The sequence below is a fragment of the Grosmannia clavigera genome, assembly GCF_000143105.1.
Source record: "Grosmannia clavigera kw1407 unplaced genomic scaffold GCSC_160, whole genome shotgun sequence".
NCBI classification, from domain to species: domain Eukaryota; kingdom Fungi; phylum Ascomycota; class Sordariomycetes; order Ophiostomatales; family Ophiostomataceae; genus Leptographium; species Leptographium clavigerum.
Window position 1 is genome coordinate 242264 of NW_014040779.1, and position 25924 is coordinate 268187.

The following is a 25924-nucleotide window of genomic DNA, read 5'->3' on the forward strand; positions in this document are numbered from 1 at the left end:
TGGCACACCTTTCTTCCTCTCTCAATCTTCTGCTGGCGGATGTTGGCTCGTGCAGACTAGAGCGGGCAGACGCTGAGACGCACTCCTCCCCCTACCATCCACGTCACGTCACCGCTGCCCTGACAAGGCAACCCCTACACACGCAATGGTGGCCGGCACCCCCGGCTTCTCGGCGCAGACGCGCGGGAATCCTTTCGCGAGGAACACCCAGGCCGGCTCACCCGGCCAGAATGGCGTCTCGGCCAGACCCAAGTCGGTCCTCTTCAACACATTGCCGGCCACACCGGCCCACGGCAACACTCCACCGCCTGCTCCACCACACAGCCGATCCCAGTCCGTCGCCTCACTATCCGGGCTATCAGGCCTGCCAGGGCTCAGCGGGCTCAACGGGCTCGTGCGGGCCGGCAGCGTGTCACGCCATGGCTACAGTCAGTCTCGCGATAACACGCCCGCATCTAGCACGTTCGCGCCGTCGTTCATCAAGACCGAGGAGATGAAGCAGCGGAGCATCGACGTGGTTCGCGGCATCGAGGGCGAAAACGACTTTTCGGGCAAGCGCTATGTCTGGCTGAAGGACCCCCAGGTGGCCTTTGTCAAGGGCTGGGTGGTCGAGGAGCTCGAGGACCACCGGATCCTCGTCCAGTGCGAAGACGGCACCGTATGTATCGCTGCCCGCAAGAAGACGAAACCCCTGGAAAAAAAACCCCGAGCAAAAGACAAGCAAAACTGACAAACTGCCCAGCAACGAGACGTCGATGCCGAGAGCGTCGACCGGGTCAACCCGGCGAAATTCGATAAGGCGAACGACATGGCAGAGCTGACACACCTCAACGAGGCGTCAGTGGTGCACAACCTGCACATGCGGTACCAGGCCGACCTCATCTACACATATTCGGGGCTCTTCCTCGTGACGGTCAATCCGTACTGCCCACTGCCGATATACACCAACGAGTACGTCAACATGTACAAGGGCCGTAACCGGGACGACACCAAGCCGCACATCTTCGCCATGGCCGACGAGGCGTTCCGCAATCTCGTCGACGAGGGCGAGAACCAAAGCATCCTGGTGACGGGCGAATCTGGAGCCGGAAAGACGGAAAACACGAAAAAAGTGATCCAGTATCTGGCTGCAGTGGCCCACACGGACCAGTCGGCCGCCAAGAACCGCGGCAATCCGCAGCATGCGCACCTCTCGGCCCAGATCCTGCGTGCCAACCCGATCCTCGAGGCGTTTGGTAACGCGCAGACGGTGCGGAACAACAACTCGTCTCGCTTCGGCAAGTTCATCCGCATTGAGTTTACGCCCAACGGGTCTATTGCCGGGGCCTTTATCGACTGGTATCTGCTGGAAAAGTCGCGTGTGGTGCGCATCAGCGCCCACGAGCGCAACTACCACATCTTCTACCAGCTGCTCAAGGGAGCCGACAGCCGGCTGCGCCGTGAGCTCCTGCTGGACGACATGGGCGTGGAGGACTTTGCCTACACACGTGACGGCAATGACGTCATCACTGGAGTCTCAGACGTGCACGAGTGGGAATCGCTGATGGAGGCCTTTGGCGTCATGGGCTTCACGGAAGAAGACCAGACGGCGATCCTGCGGACAGTGGCAGCCGTACTACACCTGGGCAACATTTCGGTCGTCAAGGAGAGCCGGGCGGCCGACCAGGCACGGCTGGCCACGGACTCGACCGCCCAGGCCGAACGTCTCTGCAGGCTGCTGGGCGTGCCGGTCGAACCGTTCCTCAAGGGCCTGCTGCACCCACGGGTCAAGGCAGGCCGCGAATGGGTTGAGAAGGTGCAGACGCCCGATCAGGTGCGGTTGGCCATCAACGCGCTGGCCAAGGGCATCTACGAGCGCGGGTTCGGAGACCTGGTGTCGCGCATCAACCAGCAGCTCGACCGGGCCGGGCTGATGGGCATGGACGATGCGCACTTTATCGGCGTGCTGGACATTGCCGGGTTCGAGATCTTTGAGGAGAACAGCTTCGAGCAGCTGTGCATCAACTACACCAACGAGAAGCTGCAGCAGTTCTTCAATCACCACATGTTTGTGCTCGAGCAGGAGGAATATGCGCGCGAGCAGATCGAGTGGCAGTTTATCGACTTTGGGCGGGACCTGCAGCCGACGATTGACCTGATCGAGCTGCCGAACCCGATCGGCATCTTCTCGTGTCTGGACGAGGACTGTGTGATGCCCAAGGCGTCGGACAAGTCCTTCACCGAGAAGTTGCACTCGCTCTGGGACAAGAAGTCGCCCAAATACCGGCCGGCACGACTGCGGTCGGGCTTCATCCTGACGCACTACGCAGCCGAGGTGGAATACTCGACCGACGACTGGCTGGAGAAGAACAAGGACCCGCTCAACGACAACGTAACGCGGCTACTGGCGACGTCGACGGACAAACACGTGGCTCGGCTCTTTGCCGACTGCGCGGCCGACCAGGACGACGACCATTCGGTGGCCGGGCGCAGCAGCCGGGTCAAGAAGGGCCTCTTCCGCACAGTAGCCCAACGCCACAAGGAGCAGCTCGCAAAACTGATGGCCCAGTTGCACTCGACGCATCCGCACTTTGTGCGGTGCATTCTGCCCAACCACAAGAAGCGGGCCAAGCAGTTCAACAGCCTGCTGGTGCTGGACCAGCTGCGGTGCAACGGTGTGCTCGAGGGCATCCGCATCGCGCGTACCGGCTTCCCCAACCGTCTGTCCTTTGCCGAGTTCCGCCAGCGTTACGAGGTCCTCTGCCGCGACATGCCCAAGGGCTGCTACCTCGAAGGCCAGGCGGCAGCAGCCATGATCCTCGACAAGCTCGGGCTCGACCGGGCGCTCTTCCGCGTCGGCCTGACCAAGGTCTTCTTCCGGGCCGGCGTACTGGCCGAGCTGGAAGAGCAGCGCGATGCTCTGATCAACGAGATCATGTCGCGGTTCCAGGCGGTCGCACGCGGCTTTAGCCAGCGGCGCATCGCTTACAAGCGGCTGTACCGGGCAGAGGCGACGCACGTGATCCAACGCAACTTCCACGCGTATCTCGATCTGTCGGGCAATCCATGGTGGCAGCTGCTGGTGAAGATGCGGCCGCTGTTGGGCGACTCGCGGACGGCGACCGAGGTGCGACGCCGGGACGACGCCATCCGGCAGCTGCAGGGCCAGGTGCAGCAGCACGAGGCCGGGCGGCAGAAGCTGGAAGAAGACCGACGCATCGCCATGTCGGAGATGGCTCGGATCCAGCAGACACTCGAGAGCGAGCGGGCACTGGCGCTGGACAAGGAGGAGATCTTCAAGCGGCTACAGCTGCGCGAGGCCGAGCTGGAAGACAAGCTTGCGGGCGCTATCGACGACCAGGAGCGACTGGAAGACCAGCTGGACGACCTGCTCGAGGTCAAGAAGCGGGCCGAAGAGGACGTTGACAAGCTGCGGGCGCAGCTGGAGCAGGCGGCCGGCCTGATCGGCCGGCTAGAGGAGGAGAAGACGCGGCTGGCGCAGCGGGTGGCCGAGCTCAACAGCAGCCTCGAGGAGGTGTCGCGCCGGCAGTCGGAGCGCAGTGCCCAAGAGGTGGCGCTGGCCGAAGAGATCAAGATGCTGCAAAGTCAGCTGTCGATCAAGGAGCGCAAGTCACGCGACCTGGAGACGCGCATGCTGCAGGTGGACCAGGACGCGGCCGTCAAGGTAGCGACGGCGGAGAAGGAGCTGCACACGGCACGGACAAAGGAGCAGCGGCTCGCAGCCGACCACCAGGACGCGCAGAAGCGGCTGGCCCAGCTGTCGCAGACGTCGACCGACTACGAGGATCTGATGCGGCAGAAGGAGAGCGAGCTGGCGCTGCTGCGTAGCGACAACAAGAAGTACGAGGCCGAGCGGCGCTCACTCGAGGAGCAGCGACAGATGCTGGGCAGCGAAAAGGACAAGGCCACGGCCCGACTGCGCGAGGTGCAGGCCGAGATCGAGGCGATGCGGTCGCAGGAGGACCAGCTGCGGCGCGAGGCCAAGGACGCTAAGGAGCTGCTCGAGGCACGACTCTCAGAGGATGCGCAGGCTGATCAGAACCGGCGGTTGCTCGAGTCGCAGATCCAGGACCTCAAGGAGTCGTTGTTCGCGACGCAGAAGGAGCTCAGCCGTGAGCGGCAGTCACGTGACGACGTACAGCTCATCGGCGAGCACAAGTACCAGGCGCTCAAAGAGGAGTACGACCACCTGAACGAGTCCAAGATCATCATCGAGAAGGAGCTGTATGCGCAGCAGGACACGCTGCGGCGGACGATGGAGGCGCGCAAGGTGATTGAGAAGGAGCGCGACGACGCACGCCAAGAGGTGCGGCGGCTGCGCGAGGCCAAGGTCGAAGCGGAAGAGGCACGGATCGAGGCGGAATCATCGGGCGAGCGAGCAGCATTGCGACTGGCACGCGAGCGTGAGGAGAGCCTGGTGCGTGACCTGGACGCGGCGTCGGAACGGCTGCAGTGGTTCGAGACAGAGCGCGACCGGCTCGGCAAAGAGGTCGACGAGCTCAACAAGCTGATCGTCTCGTCGGGCGAATTCGGCCTGAAGAACGACCAGGCCAAGGAGCGCATGGAGCGCGAGCTGAACACGATCAAGAGCCGGCTGACCGCGTCGGAGAACGACAACCGGGCCCTGCTGAACAAGCTGCAGCAGAAGAGCCTGGACATTGCACGGTCGAGTTCGCGGGCGAGCGAGGCATCCCGTGGCCAGATCCAGGTGCTGCAGCGCGAAAAGGCCCGGCTGGATGAGCAGGGCACCAAGCTAAACAAGCAGCTAGGCGAGGCCCAGATGACCGCGGCCGCGCTCGAGAAGAAGGTCGAGAAGCTGAACCTGACGCTGGAGGACATGAACCACGAGCTGGCCCGCGAGGTCAAGGCCAGCCGCACGGCCGAAAAGGTGTCGGCCAACGCGACCTCACAGCTGGCTGAGGTCAACCGGGCCGTCGAGTCGGAGCGCCACCTGCGCGGCCAGGCCCAAAGCACGCTGCGCACTGTGCAAGCCACGCTCGAATCACGTGATCGTGAGCTGTCGGACGTGCGATCACAGATTCTCAGCATCCTCAAGACGGTCGATCCGGTCGCTGCAGCCGCCTCCTCGGCCGCCGTCTCGGCCGCCAACGATGGCAGCAGCGGCAGCGCCAAAGACCGCTCGCTGACGAGCAAGGACTTTTTCGATCTCGGCCGCAAGATCGAGGAGCTGCAGCAGGACCTGCGCGTCCAAAAAGCCGGTCGCAGCAATGCCGAAGCCCAGCTGGCCGAGCTGCGGGCCCAACAGCAGTCGCCCGTGCTGCAGCGGTCGCGGCTGGAAGAGATCGACCCCAACGAGATGGCCTATCCGGCGCCCGACGGCTCGCCCACCCGGACGAAGAAAGGCCGAGGCGGCGCCCGTCGCCTCTCCAACGGCGACAAGAGCAACGGCAACAACAACGGCAACAACAACAGCAACGGCATGGCGACGCCGCCTCGGCAGATGTCGGTCATGCCGGACTCGGCTCGCTCCGACCGCACGGTCGACATGCTGACGATGAACAGCCGGATGGACCTCAAGGCCGAGCTGGAAGAGGTGCAGAACCAGCTACAGCTAGCACAGATGCAAAATCGCCACCTCCAGAGCCAGCTCGAGCGCACCAGCGGCGGCAGCGGCGACGCGGCCAAGGACGACCAGGCCGACAGCAGCAGCAGCAGCGGCGGCAGCGGGCGCAACGGGCGGATGCAGAAGCTGGAGAAGGCTAACAGCCGGTTGCACGACCTGCTGGACGACTCGTCCAAGAAGGTGTCGGCGCTGGAGAAGGCGCTGCGGTCGGGCGAGCTGTCGCTGCACGACATCCAGACACGGTCGCACGAAGAGATCCTCGACCTGTTGAATGGCCAGGAAGAGTCGCGACGGTCGCTGCTGCACAGCCACAACGACGTGGTAGCCGAGCTGACCGACACCAAGGAACACTATGACAAGCTGCGCTACGACCGGGCGCAGATGGAGGTCGACCTGCGCGACGCCCGGTCGGAGCTGGAGGAGATGGAGCAGGCGCGCGAGCAGGAGGCCGAGAGCCGCAGCCAGCTGCTGCAGGAGTTCTCGGACCTGCAGATCCGGCTAGACGCCGAGACGTCCAAGCTGACGGACGTGACGTCGAGCCTGGGCCTGTACAAGAGCCGGGCCGAGGAGTACTTTAGCAAGCTAGAGCAGGCGGAGATGGCGGTGATCAAGGCGTCGCGAGCCGAACAGTTTGCACGCACGCAGGCACGCGAGGCCGAGGAGACGTATGCCGAGGTGATGGCCGAGCGCAAGCAGATGGACAACATGGTGGAGGACCTGCAGCGTCAGAACCAGCGGCTCGAGGAGCGGCTCGAAGACGTGTCGACCGACCTGGAGGCCGCCACCCAGGCCCGCAAGCGGTTGCAGCACGAGCTCGAAGACTACCGCAGCCAACGGGCCATGGACATTGAGGACACCGAGACCAGCCTGGAACAGACACGCCGCAAGTACCAGGCCGAGTTTGCCACGCTGACCAAAGAGCTGGACCTGGCGCGCGAGGAGAAGCTGTTCAAGCAGGCCGAGATCGGACGCCTGCGCGAGGAGCTGGACGAGCTGCGGTCCAAGTGGGACGACGAGGTGCTCAACAGCTCGACCTGGGCCAAGGAGAAGACGCGGCTCGAGAGCACGCTGTCGGATGTGGTGGCGTCACGTGATGAGGCTGTGCAAGCCCACAATGAGGCGCAGGGCCGCATCGTCAGTCTGTTGTCCCAGGTGCACACGCTGCGCACGGCCGTCGACGAGACGACGTCGGAGCGCGATGCCCTGGTGCGCGAGAAGCGCAGTGTCGAGGCGCGGCTGAACGAGGCCAAGTCGGGCCTGGAGGAGCTGGCCGCCCGCGGCGCCAATCCGTCGCTGCGCAGCGCCGCCCACGCCGACAAAGAGATGCTGGATCTGCGGTCGAGCCTGGCCCAGCAGGAGGACGTGGCCGCGGCCGCGGTCGAGAAGATGCGGCGGGCCGAGGCGCTGGCGGCCGAGGTTCAGAAGGACATGGCCACGGAGCGCGAGGCCAACAAGAAGCTGCAGGCCGACAACGCCGTGCTGGAGAAGTCGTTGAGCGAGGTGCAGGTCAAGATTGTCGACCTGGAGACCAAGGGCTTCTCGAGCGCGAGCCAGGACATCAAGTTCCTGAACAAGCGAATCCAAGAGGTAAGCAGTCCTGCTCCTTGTCCGTTGCCTGTCCATGCTGACCGTCATAGCTCGAGGCCCAGCTGGAGACCCACGAGAAGGAACAGGCACAGTCGCAGCGATCGGTCCGCAACGTCGATCGGGCCGTCAAGGATCTGCAGGGCCAGCTAGACCGCAAGGAAAAGCAGAACCAGCAGCTGCAGGACGACGTGGTGCGCATGCGCGACAAGGCCGACAAGCTGCTCAAGACCATCGACGAGCTGCAGTCGTCCGAGTCCAACATCCAGCTGGCTGCTCGGCGGGCCGAGCGTGAGCTGCGCGAGGAGCGCGAGAAGAATTTGCGCATGGAGCGCGAGCTGGAGAATTGGAAGGGCAGCAGCAGCAGCAGTGCTGGCAGCAGTGCTGGCAGCATGCGGCGCACCGGTGCACAGGGTGCTTTCCGCGCCTCCGTTCTCGGCCATACGGCCTCCACTGCCACCATGCGCACCACCGTCTCGACCGTGGCCTCGTCCATCGATGAGGCCTCCGAGGCCGGCAGCGTCGACATGCCCAAGCGGAAGGGCAGCGTCGGCCTTGCGCGAGCCCCGAGCTTGACCAAGGGTTTTTTGTGATTGCAGGCCTGCAACGGAAGGAAGGGGTAATGACCGGGACCGGAACGAACGGACTGTATGACCAGTCTAGTTCTCATGTCGTTTTATGCTTGGCTTAGGCGTTTGGGCAGAGTGTACTATTCGGGTCTGAATAGCGATGAAGAATTGACCTGATTGAGTCGGGAATACTAGCTGGAAGCGTCCAACTGTCGTGTCTGATCTACTTTGCTACTGCCTAGACCTCCTGCCGCTTCGGGCCCACCAGCCAGTTGCTCCTTCTTTGACGACGACGATTGCAAGCCGCGTGGCGTTGGCCTGTCCAGTGTAACGCGTGTGTGACCAATGTGATGTTCGTTACATGCCACTTTCAAGCGTCATGTTTGCCTCTTCAGAGACTTGGTCTAATTATCTTAGAAGCTCAAAGCCTATTTTTCCCCGTCACAGAATCCATTCAGTTGTTGTACCTACCTGTGCCCCGACTCATTATATCGATTTTCTCCAAAAAGCCAATAAACGTCATTCTTAATCCACCATTTCCTCCCGTTTCTGTTGTCCATCCTCTTCGATGACATCAGCCTCCGTATCACAGCTATATCGAAAGACGTCCCGTCACATCGCAGGTTTCCTCAATGTGCTCTGTATTGTGGCTTTTTGACGAAACGTTGCTTTTCCGTCCACAAAAAGCCGTGACTCATGGGTCCCCCGCCAGCAGGACCACAGATCAACACATACACACACACACTGCAATGATTCTGTCTCGACGGCCACCTGGTCACTGGTGCCGGTGCAACGCCGCCGGCAGGTCGGCAGAGCTCTCGCAACGGTGCCGTAGGTGTTTGTGACAATCACTTAGCACAAAGAACGAAGCGCTCCACATTCTGGGCCTCAGGAAGGCGTGCAAGTGAGTTTGAGCGAATGGGTATACGCAGTCTCACGCATATAAAAAGATCAGACAGTGTCTTCCGTTTAAAGTTTGCCCTCCTCCTGACTGCTTTTCAGCAGAGCAGACCATGCCATACATTGTCCATCGTCTGTCCATTCCCATCATACTCATCGCTCTGAAGCCGTCGTTATGGCAGAACAGCCCGACCAACAGCCCGTTCAGGGTCCCGACCAACAAGCCGGCCAACAGGCCAACGAGCAACCCGTCCGACAGCCTGTCCAGCAGCCCAGCCCGCAGGGAGGAATCCGGCAGGCCATCCACCATGCAGTGCAGGAAGCCGTGCAGCGGGCCGTACTATGCGCAGTGGAAGAAGCCGTGCGATCTTTGGGACAAGAAGACCTAGGGGGCCAACAGCTTGGATACGAAAACTACGCTGACTGGTACTACAACAACCAGCAATATGCTCAGCAGTATGCTGGGGGACAATATGCCGAAGGAGGGGCAGGTTTTGATCAGGCGGCCGTCGACGAGGTCGTGGCAGATCCTAGCATGGAAGAGCCCCTTCGAAAGAATAGGAAGACGTGTGACCGCCGCGGCTGCCAGGGCTGCAACAGCGCCGATTGCAAGAGGCGCTCGCTCAGATGGCACAAGCCAGGGCCACATTGGTGCGACGGCAAGGGCTGGGGTGGGAAGATCTGGGGAGTGACCCGCAAGCCAAGTGATGTGAGCCCTATCTGTCTCCTCGACTCTCTTACTGTCGCTAATATGGCCCACTCTTGCCACAGAAAGACATCCGGCACTGGGACATGGTCTTCGACCCCAAGCTTACGAGGGAGGAGACGAAGGCAATCCGTAATCAGAGGTGTCCGCCGCCATGGCGATGCATACGATATGATTACAGTGATAGCGACTACAGCAGCGATCACATCGGCGACTACAGCGGAGACTACAACGGAGACTACAACCATATCTACCACGGCAACTACAATGGCAACTATGGAAACTATGGCAACTATGGCAACTACAATGGCGTTTACGCTGGTGAACGAGGCCCAGTTGCAAACATTGTAGATATTGTACCACCCGCAGGCATCGCCGAGCATTTCCGGATACCGGACAATGCCAGCAGCAGTAGAGGCGGGGAGAAAGGCTCAGTGGGGGGAAGCAGTTCCGGAGCCAGCAAAGGTAAGGCTGTGTCTAGAGGCAGGCCTAGATCTCAGCCGTCCGAGTCCAGTGACAATCGGCGAAGGCGAGACGATAAAGGCACCCTCCGGTCGGGCTCGTGGGAACGCGTCTCACCGACAGAGGCAGCCAGGCGTGACCGCATGCATGCTAACGTGCAGATGTCAGGGGCAGCCGCGCCAGGATCTGATGCTAGCCAGCTCAGATCGGCTGCAGCCGCACCGACCGTCCTCCGTTCGACGGTAGAGGACGTGGCCGCTCAATTCGACGACTCCTACTACCTCGACTGGCTGGCCATGCGCCGGAGCATCTCCAACCCGCCGTCAGTCCGAGGTCAGCGCACGAAAGCCGCCGACACGGCGTCCGACCTGAAGGATGGCAGGAAACATCATGACAGCTGCAATGGTCGCCACAGCCGTCGCCACGGCAGACGGAACAGCTAGCCTGGTCCGTTCCAGGCTTCGCCTTGCACATAGGTTGCAAGGATGGCCTTGTTCGCATCGCGTCTTCTGCCGAAAGCTATAACACGCGCAGGTTCTTCCGCTGGAAGAGGAAATCTCCGTCGGACGATCACAGTGATAAAAATATGGAAATAAAATTGGATTTCGAACTGCTCGTATTGCAAAGATTACAGATTCTTGCCCGACCGTGATTAGCCTCTTACCAGCCAAGTCCTTTGGGGATGCGGGGTGAGCTACGGGCGCATAAACACTCGTACTTACGAGTACTCTGCGGAGAACTTGCCGTGTGGACAAGCCTAGATGACACAGATTACTTGTGCAGTAATTTTTCTCCAACTCACTCCCAGGCGTTCTTTTCCAATCTATGTGTACATACTACCGAAATTACGAGACGACAATAACAACTTGCATCGAGCACATCGACTTGTGGGGCCAATATTGGCTATAAGTGGTCTTTTAAGCACTTACTACTCGTAGACTGTTCTCGGACAATCTGTCCTGCCTCCACTTCATATCATGCACTGTTATTACGAGCCCTCTTGCCCATTCGATGTTGCTGCCCATATGGCAGCAACTCCCTTACAGAGGAATCGTCTGTTATAGGAAGGTACGCGAAATAACAAAGTGCTCGCGAGCATACGCGATGATATTGTTGCACTGAGCACATGATCTTCGTTGCCGATAGCTCGGTCCTTTTACCAAAGACGGGGGCTTGTCTAGATCAACGGTAAGATCCACGGCTGCTTGCACATCAGACCGCCATGGTTATTCGCGAAGGGTACGGAGTACGGGCCGAACTATTCGAATGTTCCCGGCTTTGAGGAGTACATCGCTGGCACCAGAATATCGCGAGCCTAACGAGGTCCAGCGATGTGCCTGCAGCCCAATCAATCCTCGAATGTATATAATTGGATGGAAGGCTTTTCGTACAAACGTATTGGCTACAGTGCTCGTTAAATTTCGCGGCCATATCTCTCGAATGGGAGGGAGTGGACTTACTCCGTACTGCATCTGGCCAGAACGGCTTTCATTCACCCAGGCTTGGCATGCAACCTCATGACAGCGTCCATTCCCGGACGAGGCCCAAGTCCAGGCAACCAATGGTAGTATTTGACGAGTCGGCCGTCGGCCGTCAGGCTCCCTTGTCGAAATCCTATCCGAGGCCCACCGTCCGGATGTCTCCTGCAGAGACATTGTACTGGCTCGGTAACAATATCGGCAGCATCACACTGGTGGGCGAGGCCGTTACCTTGGGTATAGCGCAGGGATACGCCAACTTCAGACCGTTGGCATATTATTTCCCCATGTAATTTAACGGAAGTGTTTCCCGGTGATGATAGCAACCCGTTTGTCAGGGACGCCACCCTGATGATCCTCTCCCCTCTTCGTATGGAGCACTGCTTGAACACGGGACGACCAGTACAGTTGACCGGATGGTCAGCCAAATACTATGGCGCAGCAACAATAACCAGACCATACCGGATGCTTGAAAAGCCATATTGCCACCTCCCCGGCCTCTTGGCACTCGTCAGCTTTGACGTCGCAGAAAACCGCTGTTTGAATCCAGTAGCAGACTTCCACTGGAAGTGTACGGCAAATTCTTAAACTACGTGACAGACTACGAGACCTGGAAAACATGCTCGAAAGCAGCAAAGATGTTCCGTCTATATGACGCTAGCAGATATAGGCTTGACGATCCGACAAGTGTTATTGTCGCCTCCTGTTCGGGACTGAATCCCGGCGCCGGAAGGGAGCACGCGGTGTTCTTCTTTAAGTTTCGCACTCAGGGTAAGAAGGGGGTGCGTAAATGGTCACAGGTCACCAGCTCGTAACTAGCTACCGATCATCAGCAGTGATCCAAAGGCATTGGTTCTGGAAGATCTCGAGAAAATCCAAGACGGGAAGAATACTCGTTCGTATACGTTTTGTTTTCTGGTTGTCAGGAAGATTTGCAGTAAGCCTGAGCGATATTACGTCGTACATACTCGGTGTCAATTATCATACATGACCTTCGCCACCCGACCTTCGCCACCCGACCTTCGCTCGTTCGGGTTTACTCCATAGGACTAACACACCCCTGTAGAAAACCCCTGAGCAACAACGGCGCTCTGGTACCTACGGATTAGGTAGTAGTGCATAGTCTAATTTAGCTATAGTTAGCCTACTCCGTGCTCGTCGTTGGCCTGGGTACGGAGTACTACATAAGTTGAGGAATCACATGGCTTCTAGAGCTGTAAGGCCGATACGTGTATACTTACTGATTACGGAGTAAGTTGCAATTCATTTTTGCAATCTCTTTCACGCGATCAGTGGAAGATTCGTATCCAACAAGGTGCAATGGTTTTTTTTCTCGTACTCTTTCAGCATGTTTTGTGAACAGGTAATGGAGAGCCCCTGACCGGGAAGCTGTAACATTCAAAGCTTTGTATGTAGCCTCGCCTCGTTTTTATTTATTTATTGTACGGGGTACGGAGTACGAGGCAGGTGTTTTTGAGGCTACAAGACTACCGACTGCTTTCCACTGCGGAGTACTCTTTTGCTGATGGCATATTTCCGGCCAGCGAGTGTGATATTTTATGATGGACGAGTACTCGTACACGGGGCGTGCTTTCTCAGCAGCGTAACATCACAAAGTTCCAGCACAGGCCCTTTGGAGGAGGTCCGCTCTCGTCTTAGCGAGCACGGAGTGAGCAATACTCCGTACTTGTGCGATACGACGTACGATACGTGCGATAAATCCAAATTACTGCAACTTTGGGGTTCTCGGGCCATGGCGCACATAAAAGTACGATACATGATTCGGCCCACGGTTTGTGCGTCACGTTTTCCATCTGGTCCCAGAATCCTGTTCACGCAGCCAGTTTGCTCTGCCCAGAGCTGGCTTTATTACCCCGTGCGTCAGTCAAGCCACCCCAATCTGTTTCGTAATACGAGGAAGAGAGAGGCCGGGCCAACAGGAAGCTCAGCACGCGCGTGATAAAAACACCTGTGCTTGGGCCCCTGATTATGGCCGAGCAGCGGCTCTGAGGGCTTCATTCTTCCCGTCCGACTGCTCTTCGGACTGAATACTGTGTACATCCGGACATTCATACGGGCATCTAACTTGTGCAGGCATGGAGCACGAGAGACAAAGTCTACTTGCATGACCGCACGGCAAACAGCCCATGACAATGCTACTCTGTAGAATAGGAAGGGCATTTGGAAATTGCACGTCCGATGTGCCGTTGCGGAAGGCCGTTGTCTTCCGGAGGGCAGGCCACCCAAAGAGATGTGGCCGGCCTTTTCTGCATTAGGAAAATGGAGACGAAAAGAGGTGTGCGCTAAGCCTTAAAAGGAAGAAGCTTGCCCTGATGTATTTATTGGTGGATCCGGGCGTTGCGTTATGTAGAGAGGGGCCAAAGCGACCGGCGAAAGCCGCTACTATGTACGATGGCGCGAGTAAACAGGGGCAGCAGAGAGGGCATGAAGGCGAGAGAGGGGTCGACAGAATACACGGTGGATCAGGGCGATTGTACGGAGTATGTACACAATAGTGCATGTACTCCATACGAGCTGGAGATATGCTTGTGTCCGACAGCCTTTTCGTAGAAGTCGGTAATGAGACGAAAAGAAGCATGTGCTTGGAAGTGGATACTATGTAAGAAGAAGAGCGCGAAAAAGGCGCCGAGGGTTCCAAACACTACACATTTCTATTTTTGTTCTCTGCTTGGTCGGTACAGCTCGAAACATGAAACAGCTTACTTTTGTGGCGTCCGGCTCTTCCACCTAGCGGTTAGGGTTTTTTTTTTTTTTTTTTTCTTTCTTCCCTTGCTACGACGTACTATGATGTGCGGGCGGACGTCCATGAAACAGGACGGGCTGGTTCGATATGGCGACGTAGCACTGGGAGAAGCGCAGTCCTGGGCAATTTCGCACCCTGGGATCTGTGGCTATTCTGGGAATGCCTTTTGCGCGTTCTCTCCCGGGCCCTGTCTCCCGATCGGTTGGCGCAAGATAGTCGTTTTTTTGCAGACTGACGAAATGCGATTATCTTTTGAGGCCCGCATGACGGAACGGCGTGACATTTTCACCTAGACCAGTCTGGCTCTGGTCTGTCTTATTTTCGGGGCTCTCTCTCTCGAGCCTGTCTTGTTTCTCAGCCGGGCGTTTGGATTCTTCGGATCGGTGTGCTGCGACAAGATTTTCCTGGCCGGGCGGTTTACTGTTTTGCTAGGCGCCAATAGCGACCAGCTGAGAAGGCGGCACCACAGGGATTGGACGGCATGCATCCTTCTCGTAGGAGTGCGCATGTGCATAATTCTCACAGCCCGCATGCCTCCTTCCTACGGCGTAGTCGGGAGAGAACACGGCTCGGCCGTTCTCAGCCTGGAGTTGCATTTCGCGCCCCTTTCTCGTGGCAAGATATCTTATGTCGTCAAGGAGCCTCCACGGACGAGTAAGATACTCCGTCCACACTATGTAGTATGGTTCCTGCATTAGTCCCGGCTCAAGTCTCCACACGCGTGGCTGAGCAGCGATTGAGAGTTGGCGCCATGTTTCAGGGCCGTTGCTTTTCCTCCCCCAAACTCTCCGCCAGATCGAAGCAGCTTTTCGCCTCGCCCGGCTGGCAGAGAGGCCTTCCGGCCAGAGAGGCCCAAACTCGGGGTAGCATTGTGCTTTGCAACGCTGCTCAGTGCTTGTCTCGTCTCCTTTTCTCCATGTGTCCGCACGGCCGAGACGGCAGCGAGAACACGAGATTTCGGCCGCGCATCCCGTCATGGCAGCATCGTACTTTTGCCCACAGACGCAGAAGGCAGAGCGCGTGCGAGAAAGGGGCGACTGAACCAACACCTTCCAGGCTTTTCTAGAGGCCGTTTGTGCACAGTAGGCGTTCAATAGACCGGGGAAGGCTTAATGGGCAAGAAAGAGCAAGGCTTGGCGGGCGCGAACTGATTGGCTGGCAGGCGTCATCTGAGGCCCATGCGAACCCTTATTCCTTGCCGGAGAAAGAACGACCCGCCCATGTGGGGTGCAGGCAGGCACGATGACTGGCTCGGCGGCCAAGACGGCAGTGAAGGAACGAAAGGGGAACCGCGCGCTCTGTCCACCACTGTACAATGTACATACTCCGTACTACTGAGCACTTTAGTTTTATGTTTTTACATAGTGTTGTCCTTATCTCCAATACGAAGAACAGAATTGACGACGCTTCCCCGCTTACAGCACGACTTCTGCCTGCAATGCACGAGGCTAGCCAAGGAGAATATCGAAAGAGGAAAGACGAGGCCGGTAGCAGCAGTTCCGTCTTGCTGTCTTGCTGTCTGGTTGGCCGTCTGAATCAGAATGGGCGTGAATCTTCATGTCTCGGACGGACGTCACTGCAAAGATGTTGGCCATGAGATCTGTGCCAGACACTCTTCAAAAGAGAAAAAAGCACTGAATATCCGGGATACACTATGTACAAACATACTCCATACGAGCGCTCATTTACGTCTCGAGCATACCCCCTCGGGGGTGAGCTTTGTCCTCTTGGACAGGGATAATGACCGAAGAAAGCAAAGACGCAAAAGCAAAAAAACCAACATCCAAAAAAAGCCTTTGACCCCTGGTCACATCTGTGGACCAAGCTCTACCCCCTGTTGTCGCATGGATAGCCAGACCCCCCTCTCCCTTTCACTTACACCAAAGTATCGGCCTCACAACCGAATCGGGTTCTTCTGGTTGTGCTGGCACGACCATCCTCTTCTTTGTCGACGCACAGCCCGCGTTCGACAGACGGCTATATAGAACGACGCTTGCCCGGCCTCGTTTCCTGCTTTCTTCCCTCTCCTCATCCCAGCTTCGACAAACAGTCTTGTTTCTTCAACATCACTTGTTTCTCTTTTTCATTTTCCTTCGTTTCTCAGAGTGTCAAAGTCATTCGCTTCCTTTGCTCTCGGTCCCTCACTCCAGCTATTTCACCTGCTTTCCCCTTCATACATTCACTCGCTCGTATAGCAGCGCTATCTTCAGCCAAACAGAACATACAACACCGTCATCACCACCTTCGCTTTCCAGCAACGCACATCTTCATCATGAAGGCTGTCACCGTTCTCTCCCTCGCGGCGGGTGCTACTGCAACTGTGAGTATATGCACATATGCACATATGCACACGCACACACCTGATGGATCTGTACTGACGATGGGATTCACAGGGCTTCGGCAGTGGCAGCTCCTTTACCTGCCCCAGCAACCCCAAGGACAAGTGCTCGCCCAGCCAGTCCGGCGGCTGGACTTTTGACGAGCTTGACCTGGGTGGCTTCTCCAGCTTCAACGACTTTTCGTGGTCCGGCTTCAGCTGCGAGTCCCACGCGGGCAAGCGTTCGCGCGTCGATCGTCGTGGCGGCAGCCGCTATGCCGGTGGTTCTTGCAGCTCCGAGATCTCTTCCTGCCCGTCGTTTGGCAGCACCGGCCAGTCCGAGTCCAGCAGCTTCTCCGTGAGCGAGATCCACATGTCGACTGAGTTCGACTGCGACCTCGACTTCCACTACGGCATGACCGATGGCTCTACCTGCAAGCAGCGCAGCAGCTGCTCCAGCGGCGGCTCCGTCATCACCAACAGCCAGTGCGGTGGTGCCACGGCCGTCACCGTCGTCTACCCGTCGCAGACCGGCAAGCCCAAGCCCACCTGCAGCATCAGCGTGTCCACCATCTCTTTTGCCTGCAGCTCCACCACCACGCCGTCCACCAAGGCCACCACTTTCCCCAACGTTGGCCATAGCACTTCCAAGGGCCACAGCACCAAGGAGCACAGCACTTCCATCAAGACCACGCCGGCTCTTTCGGTCCCGACCATCTCCCAGGGCTTTTCTACCGGCTTCTCTACCTCTGGCTTCCCTGGCTTCTCTACGTCGGTTGTTTCGGTCCCGACCGTTTCTTCCCCGGCTGTGTCGGTCCCGACCTTCCCCTCGAGCGTCTCTATCCCGGGTTTGTCTTCTTCGGTTTCGGTCTCGGTCCCGGCTGTCTCTTCGCCTGCTGTTTCTTCTCCGGTCGTCTCAACGCCTGCTGGCCCCACTTCCGCTGTCTCTTCCCCGGTGATTTCGTCGCCTGCTAGCTTCTCCTCGATCGTCTCGGTCCCTGCTGGCTTCACCAACACCTCGGTCGTGTCTACGCCTGCCGTGTCCTCGCCTGCTGTGGGCACGCCCAGCAGCGTCGTGGTCGTGTCTTCGGTCCAGTCTTACACCACGTCGACCATTTTCACGACGTCGACGTCGACGATCATCAGCTGCGCCTCGACCGTTACCAACTGCCCGGCTGAGTCCTACAAGACTACCGTGGTGACCGTTGCTGTGTCGACGACTGTCTGCCCCGTTACTGCTACCGAGACTGGTGTTGTGTCTACTTCAGCCACCGAGGCGGTCTCTTCGCCGGCTGTTTCTTCTCCGGCTGTTGCTTCGTCGACTGGTGTCGTTTCGTCGCCTGCTGTCTCTTCTCCGGCCGTTGCTTCGTCGACTGGTGCTATCTCGTCGCCGGCCGTGTCTTCCCCGGCCGTTGCATCGTCGACTGGTGCCGTTTCGTCGCCTGCTGTTTCTTCCCCGGCCGTTGCTTCGTCTACTGGTGCCATCTCTTCGCCTGCTGTTTCTTCCCCGGCCGTTGCTTCGTCGACTGGTGCCGTTTCGTCGCCTGCTGTCTCTTCCCCGGCTATTGCTTCGTCGACTGGTGCCGTTTCGTCGCCTGCTGTTTCTTCCCCGGCCGTTGCATCGTCGACTGGTGCCGTCTCGTCCCCTGCCGGCTCTTCCCCTGCTGTGGGCACGTCTAGCACCGCTGCGGTTGTGTCTTCGGTTCAGTCATACACCACCTCGACCATCTTCACCACCTCGACGTCCACGATCACCAGCTGCGCCCCGACTGTCACGAACTGCCCGGCCGAGTCCTACAAGACGACCGTGGTCACTGTTGCCGTTTCGACGACCGTCTGCCCCGTTACTGCCACTGAGACCGGTGCCGTGTCTGCCTCTGGCTCTGCCACCACGGCCCCGGCTGTTGTCGGCTCCACGACGAAGACTGCTGCTGTTGCCACATCGACTGTGTCTGTGCCGTCTGTTGTGCCCCAGTGCCTGAACACATGGATGTTCTCGACCGGCTGCTCTGACAACACCGATGCTGCCTGCTACTGCCCTGACGAGGTCTTCGTGAAGAACATCTTCTCTTGCGTGTCTGCTCACGGTACGACTGACGATGTCATCTCCGAGGCTGTTGTCTTCTTCCAGGGTGTGTGCGCCGGCTACGCTGGCGGAAACCCTGCCATTGTTACGGGTGCCGCGTCTGTGACAAGCACTCTGACTGCCACTGCCACCGCCTATGTGACTGGTGCCACGTACACGACCGTGTTCGCGACTGCTACGACCGTTGTGCCGTGCACCGATGCTTCGGGCTCGACGATCCCCGGCTCCAGCACGACGGCTGTGGTCAGCACTGCGGCCACGGTGCCCCAGGTTGGCTTCGCCACGGGCGCGACTGGCTCTGTGGCCGTTGTCCCGGTCACCAGCGTTGCTACCTCGGTAGCGACCAACGCTATCGTCGGCACAGCCCCAGTTGCGGCGACTGCTGCCACTGGTGCGACCTACGCCACGACGACTGCCGTGGTCCCGGGTGCGGCTAAGGGCACTGGTGCGGCGTCGGCCTCGGGCGCTGTCACTGGCACTGGTGCCTACATTGTCCCCAAGCCGTCCAGCTCGATTGTGGCGGTTAGCAGTGCTGGCCGCACCCAGGTCTTCGGCCTGGCCGGTGCTGCCGTGATGGCAGTCCTGGCTCTCCTGTAAAGGGAGCAGGCGAGTGTGCTGGAGTTCTGTCTGTAACAATAACCGTGTCTGAATATTTCCTTGTGCTGTTCATGTTTGTCTTTGGCTTTGTCCTACACCGCGGCACTTGTGCCCCTCACAGTGGTCGGACGGGTGGTGCGCTCGAGGGCGGCTGCCTGAACGATCAAGCTTCACAAAAAGCAAAATTTCCTTTCTTACGATCCTTACGAACGGCAGTTACACACAACAGGTGGTCTTGAACTGATTGTACTACTTACAACACAATCATTTATCTCATAGCATGTAGATACTCTATACCCTGGCGGACTTCGCTTCCGATTTAATAGTAATTAGGCAAAGACCACTTTTGACCCAAGTTTGCAGCATTGAGTGATTTGAATAAGAGTTCTTTCAGATGTGCTCGATTATTTGCCATTTTGGCAAGTAACATATAAATGGGTGGTCCGTGCGCACAACTGCTAGTGCGATTATTTGCAGTGTTTTTGCACTTCGATGTTTCGTACTGATTTGTGTGTGTACTTCAAACACAATCGACGCCAAAGATTGCAGCAGATCAAGTGAGCCGTATTCAAGAAGAAAGACTCGACTTTCTTTCTCTCCATCAGTGCAGAGGACGGAACGGCAGAGGGGATCTGCCTAGAGCAGGATGTCTTGAAGAAGGGACAGGACAACTGCAAGGAACTGCATACGCGAGATGATGGGGCCTATGAGAGTGAGAGCCGCAGTGCAGGGCGTGGTGGCACACAGGGTGGCGATGGCGGTTGTGTGCCGTTGTCTGAGCACAGAGGCAGCACCAGGGATGGAGACTGAGGCGACCGAGACGACGACGACCGCAGCCGCGACGGCTCTGAGCGTAGCAGAAGGACGGCGAAGGCGGGAGCGGAAGCCGACGGCGACGGCGACGCGGTGGCCCGACTTTGAAGCGCGGACGACGTACGAGCCATCGACAGGCGTGCCGCGGTCATATTTCCTAGGCCACCACCGGGCAGCGCTGGACCACATGCGGCGGGTATTGGCGACCGTTGGGCTGGTGATTGAGTGTCGGGATCTGCGGGTGCCGCTGACGGCGTGGAACCCGCTGCTGGAGACGTCGCTGTCGTCGGGCGTGGCGACGGAGGAGGAGAGAAGCAGCAGCAGTGGTCGAGGGGATGAGGGCCAAAGCAAGACGGGCGGCGTGGCCGGCCTGGCGAGTCTTTCCTCGGCCGGTCCCCTGGCCTCGTTTCTGCCGTCGGCCCAGACTGACCGCATGCGGATCATCGTGTACACGAAGCGGGATCTGGTCGTGGATGAGTCAGCGGGCGGAAGAAGGTCGCAACGATCCCAGGCCGCGGCCTCGCTGTCGCCCTCGTCAGCCGACCTTCGTCGGCTGGCCGGCTTCCACCGAAACGAGGCCGACGCGGTTCTCTTCATGGGCGGCGGCGACGAGCAGGGCACGGCAGCCGCTGGCGCCGTCGCCCGACGCGAGGCCTCGCGGCTCGTGGCGGCCGTCCGGGCAGCCGCCCAGCGCCACGGCCAGCAGTCGTTGACGGGTCTGCGCGCGCTGGTCGTCGGCATGCCCAACGCTGGCAAGTCGACGCTGCTGAACCGGCTGCGCGCTCATGGCATGGCGGATCCGTCGCGACGGGCCCGGGCTGCCAAGACCGGCTCGCAGCCGGGCGTCACCCGGAAGCTGGGCACGCCCGTGAGAGTCTTGGGGGGGCCATCTTTGAATTCTTCGAATTCTCCGAATTCTCCGAATTCCTTCAAGACCCCGACTTCCTCCGACGATACCCTCCTCCTCATGGACACCCCCGGCGTCTTTGTCCCCTACGTCCAGGACCCCGAGAGCATGCTGAAGCTCGCCCTCGCCGGCTGCGTCCGCGAAGGCCTCGTCCCGTCCGTCGCCCTGGCCGACTACCTGCTCTTTCAGCTGAACCGCCGCGATCCTGCTCGCTACGTCGACGCCTTCGGCCTCCGGCAACCCACCACCGACGTTCACGTCCTGCTCGACGCTGTCGCTCGTCGCACCGGAAAACTGGCCCGCCACGGCGAGCCCGCCCTCGATGCCGCCGCCCTTCACCTCGTCCACGCCTGGCGTCGCGGCCGTCTTGGCCGCTTCTGCCTCGACGACCTCGACCCTGACTCTCTCGCTGCCGCCCGCGATGCTGCCCGCCGCGGCTCTCCACTCTCCCTCAATCAGGCTCGTCGCCGCGAGAAGGAGCGCCGCAAGGCTCGCCAGGCTGCCCGCCATAGCGGCATCGTCTTCACCGAGACTGGTTCAACGGCTTAGTCATAAATACTTAGTCAGCGCTCCCATCTATCCCATCTCCCTCTACGCTTCACACGCTCCACACTCAGGTCCACCTTCATTCTCGCCCATTATCATACAGAAGCGTAAGCATGCTTATGGAATACTATCCCCCTCTCTCAGGGAAGGAACAAAAAGAAAGGGTATTGTCGTGAATCCCACGCCTTGTCCAGAGAGCCTGACTCCCGAAACGCCCACCATATCGCTATACATAGAACAAGAAAAACAGGAATCAGGAATCAATCAGTTTCATCCTAGGCGGCAAACTGGCTCTGCCAGTGCACAATGTCCCGCGTGAGACAATCCATCATCTCCACACACGACAGCTCCGTAAATTCGTTTCGTCCATGGCCAGTCTCGCCCTCTGCGCCCTCTGTCGTCCTCTTGACCGGCGACCGGCTGCCCGACATTAATACCGCCTGGCTTTCGTCTTTCGCCAGCTGCTGCTGTCCTTCGCCAACCGGTCCCGCCGTCTTCACCCCGTCTGCCGAGTCCGTCACTTCTTCGCCCGCGAGCTCCACCTGCGTCTTCGAGATAAAGTCAAACATCGCCGCCACACGCCGCTTCATCTCGCTCATCGTCACCCGGCTGCTCATCCCGCCTTTGCCGCGAGACCCTGACTTGCTGTTGTGCCCGCCGCCAGACCCGCCGCCCGATCCGGACTTGCCGTGCCCATTTTCTCCCACGTCACGAGACCGCGACCGTGCCGACTGCTCCTCACGAGCCTCTCGCTCCTTCGTGTACTGGTTGCGGCCCTTTTTTTTATGAGTCGGCCGCCCTCCTTTTGACTTGGAAGAGCTCATCGGTGGCGCAGATGTGGGTGGCGGCGTTTCTGGTGATGGCTGCACTGGCCGCGGCGCTACTGCCGCCCGTGGCGTCGCTACCAACGATGCTGTGGCGCCCAACGACGCTACCGGCGCTGCTGCTGGCGGCGTGCTTGTCACTGCGGACGTCGTCACTGTCGCCAGAGCTGCCGCTGGCCGGCTGCTCGCCGTCCGCGTTGCTAGGGGCACTTCGTCGGACGGATCGGAATCTGCGCCCGAGTCAGTCTTCCCATCCTTCGTCACGACAGAGCTCGGCTGCAGTCCGTCCATACCGTCAGCTCGCCGCCGTTCTGCTCTGCCGTTACGCTTGTTGGCCGCCTCGGCCCGTTGTCTCTCCTTTTCTTCCCGCTCGCTCTTTTCTCTCTGCTGCTGGCTCCGTATGGCCGCCGCGCTTCTTGATGCCTTCTTCGACGTTCCGTTCCGTGTGTTTGCCCCGTCGTCTGACTCGTCTTCAGCCTTGAACGTCTCGCCACCTGGAGATGCCGATCGCGAGCTCGTCCGTGGCCGCTTCACGCCATCTGAATTCCTGTACTCCCACAATTGTCAGCACACGCCCAAATATCCCGCAAATAATGGTGAAAAAAGACTCACTCGTCGCTGAAGCTTCTGCTGCGCTTCGACCTTCTTCCGCCCGGTTCCACCGACTCCATGTGTACATCCTCCTTGCTAGCTTCGATTGCTATCCGCAGCTGCTCTTCGTCGTACGCGGCGTCGCGGCTGTTCATCGTCGACCGCCGTTTCGATGACTGGCTGACAGATGTCGCTCGTCCACTTTTTCCCTCTTTGCCGTCCTCTTTCACTCCATCTTTGATCTCTTCTTTGCCACTGTCTTTCAAGATGTCTTTGCTACCTTCTTTGATGCCTTCTTTAGTCTCTTTGCTGACCTCCCGCACGACCTCCTTTTTCGTTTCGCTCTTGCTGTCTTTGCTGCTGCCCCGGTCTTTTGGCGACCGATCACGGTCTTTAGCAAATGAGCTTGTGCGCGACCGTCTCCTGTTATTTGGTTGGTAGATCGAGCATCGTGGTCTGCAGTAGCGCATGGCGTTAGCAAACAGACACATGCAGAGGGGCGTAGAGAGGGGGAGAGGAGCTAAGGGGACTTACCCGTTTGTGCTCGGTAATATTTTGTGGAAATCTTTCCTGCACTCCTCGCAGTAGTAGTCTTCAGGGAGGGTGTCGTCGTTCACAAGGCCGACGCAGGCGCCGTGCTGCCAGACTTTGCAAATGTCGCATTGGACAAAGAAACCGGCCAGGTCCTCTGTGACGACTGTGGGAAAGATGGAATCAACGGCGAACCCTTCCTTGGCCGCCCGCCCAAGATTCTCCGGAGAAGGCGGTCCGGGGTACTCCTCATAGCCGCAGATGCAGCGGACAGCCTCATCGTCCTCCTGTATCCCGTCGCCGTCGTTCAGCATCTCGATTTCGCTGACGACGACCGACGAGAGCTCCTGCGAGTCGTCCTTGACGGCGTTGTGAGCCTGCGTGGCGCGTCGGCTTCGCGGCTGTGGCGGTGGAGAATCGTCCGCAATGGCGGCCGAGTCGTCGGGTGTCTCGGATGTGAGTGACGCGGTAGATGTCGACTTCTGGGGAGACCCGGTCTTGACAAAGGGCTTAGAGCTGCGGTCTGGCCGACCGGATGTGCTCGAGGTGGTCGAGGACGGCCGAGATTGTGGCTGGCTGGTTCTGGCGCGAGAAGAACGTCGAGGATCGGGGCCAGCCATCACTCGATCCCTGCCGCAGTAATCTCAATAGAATCTGAGCAGGTCGGCAAGAAGAGGATGTCGACAGGAGAAGGCGACCCTGTCAGCAACCGCCTGCTTGTCAATGGAGGCCGGGAGCGACCGACAGCGCGTTAGCTAGTATTGGAGCAGTGGGACCCGTAGCGAGATGGTTGGGGAGCCTGTGCTGTAGGATGTGAAGGGGATGATGGGGCAGAGGCAATTGTTGTGGGCAGGAGCAGTCCAAGAGAGCAGCCGAATTCACGATCGCGACAGACAAGGTGCGAGAGGAGAGAAGCAAGTCGAGGCAGATTGATCGCAAATCATGGCTTGGAAAACAGCTCAGGGGAGTTGGAGGGGGTAAAAGAGAGTCAGTCGATGGGGCAGTGTGGTGAGAGGACGAGGGAAGAGGCCGGCACGAGCGAGAAAGAGAGAGTGTGGGCAAAGAAGAGGAGAGAGGGAGAGGGAGGAGGAGGAGACAGAGCAGAATAGAGTGGGAAAAAATTAGCTTGCTTTTCCGGCGCCGTCAGCAGTCGAGCATTATTAGCAACGGGCAAGCAAATAAATTTATTACTAGCAGCAGAGCACAACCAGGCCGAGGCGCTTTGGGGAAGGAGCGACAAAGGTTCGTACTGTGGGACCCACCTGGGACGTAAGATACGCCCACGCAGCGCCCCATAGGTATCATTTCTATGCACAACATATGTAAGGGATACTTCTGCATGCACGATGCCCTCCCCGTACGGAACACGCCAACTATGTACTCTATGCCTCCTCTGGTGCGGGGCCCATCACATCGTCTGCATTGTAGCCGCGAGGAGAGCCGGCTTACATGTTCTGTCCAGCCTAGAGGCCGCAATCCCATTGTTTCATCCCATGCTGCCAGCGCCTTTGCCGGCAGCTCTAGGCCTTCCTGCTGCCGAAACACTGAACTGGGGGGGAAAGATAGCTTGCACGACCAACGAACTTGTTTGGTCGCAATGCGACCGGCTGCTCCTGCCGTCCAACGCGTAGTAGCCGTGCCCTGCAAATTCGTACGTAGTACGTCGTATTGTTGAAACAACGTCGTGCGTGCTCAGCTGTTGTAACCCCCGGCATCGCACCAATCATCTGACGTCTATCGCTTCAAGCCACTACTTGCCGGCCGCACTTGCATATTCTGAGTATCGGCCCAAAAGTCTTGTGGCTCACGCCCCGGCTTAGGTAAGAAATTCGGGACCAGGGCACACTGCCTGCCACTTTCTCCTAATCGCTGCACTATCGAAATCACCTTCATATGGCATTAGCAATCACCGCCAAATCCTTTACCACATCCAACGGTTTCTCCTCTGCAAACTTTGGATCCTTGGCTGGCTTTCCAGACATTCTTTGCTGCCTATTTTCCCGTCGCATTGCTATACTTGTATAAATCTTGTTCTTGGCCCGCAACTCAAAAACAGGACTGCCGGGATCTTTCTGCTTGCATTGCAGGCTGGCAACCACCCCTCGAAGAGGTAGGCGAACACGACCCGATGACTTCAAGCCGTTGCACCCGACTTCCCCAGACCAAGCCTCTGTGTCCTGAGTCCCACTGGCCCGCCGACGATCTAGATCTGTTGCGTTGTTCTCCCCGCCCAATTCGTCTCTACCCAGCCGTCTGCCCTTGCTCGTGGATACGGCCGAACTGGAGACGGCCGACTGATAGAGCCCTAGAACCCCCTCTCATATTAGCCCTACCCATTTGGCCCCTTCCCTTCCTCTCGGCACATCAACACCCAGGCTGCCTCCCCTGCGATGCTTCCAGTTAGACTGTTCCGCTTCGCTTTTTGCTTCCCACGCCGAAAACGCTCGAGCTGACCGGTTGCTTGATTTACAGGGCAGAATTCTAGGGCTTCTCCGCAGTCTTTTCCCGAAAGCCCTGCCTATAAATTTTGCGTTCCGACAAATCGATATACCTCAAAGTTGACACTCGAGATTGAGAGCGCCGCCCGGAACAGAGCGTTATAATCCCCTTTTCGGCACATGTACCCAATATACCATAGCCTTGATGAGAGCTGAGGCCGTGTGCG

At 58.6% G+C, this 25924-nt stretch overlaps 5 protein-coding genes across 5 annotated transcripts; 4 read left to right on the forward strand and 1 right to left on the reverse strand.

Annotated features, from left to right (window-relative positions):
• Window positions 1-145: 145 nt before the first annotated feature.
• CMQ_5091 (myosin type 2 heavy) lies at window positions 146-7761 on the forward strand (the record flags this gene model as incomplete). The annotated part of the gene is made up of 3 exons (XM_014316027.1): window positions 146-658; window positions 743-7171; window positions 7222-7761. 3 exons carry the CDS (start codon window positions 146-148, stop codon window positions 7759-7761), a joined length of 7482 nt encoding a protein of 2493 aa, XP_014171502.1.
• Window positions 7762-8812: 1051 nt separating this feature from the next.
• Window positions 8813-10248, forward strand: CMQ_4986 (uncharacterized protein; the record flags this gene model as incomplete). The annotated part of the gene is made up of 3 exons (XM_014315922.1): window positions 8813-9346; window positions 9409-9475; window positions 9713-10248. 3 exons carry the CDS (start codon window positions 8813-8815, stop codon window positions 10246-10248), a joined length of 1137 nt encoding a protein of 378 aa, XP_014171397.1.
• Window positions 10249-16319: 6071 nt separating this feature from the next.
• Window positions 16320-19047, forward strand: CMQ_5072 (extracellular serine-threonine rich protein; the record flags this gene model as incomplete). Its single annotated transcript, XM_014316008.1, has 2 exons — window positions 16320-16367; window positions 16441-19047. 2 exons carry the CDS (start codon window positions 16320-16322, stop codon window positions 19045-19047), a joined length of 2655 nt encoding a protein of 884 aa, XP_014171483.1.
• Window positions 19048-19846: 799 nt separating this feature from the next.
• Window positions 19847-21316, forward strand: CMQ_5027 (mitochondrial GTPase; the record flags this gene model as incomplete). The annotated part of the gene is made up of 2 exons (XM_014315963.1): window positions 19847-20728; window positions 20795-21316. 2 exons carry the CDS (start codon window positions 19847-19849, stop codon window positions 21314-21316), a joined length of 1404 nt encoding a protein of 467 aa, XP_014171438.1.
• Window positions 21317-21588: 272 nt separating this feature from the next.
• On the reverse strand, window positions 21589-23879 carry CMQ_4946 (transcriptional regulator; the record flags this gene model as incomplete). Its single annotated transcript, XM_014315882.1, has 3 exons — window positions 21589-22684; window positions 22750-23184; window positions 23263-23879. The coding sequence occupies 3 exons, from the start codon at window positions 23877-23879 to the stop codon at window positions 21589-21591; spliced, it is 2148 nt and encodes a 715-aa protein (XP_014171357.1).
• Window positions 23880-25924: the final 2045 nt, after the last annotated feature.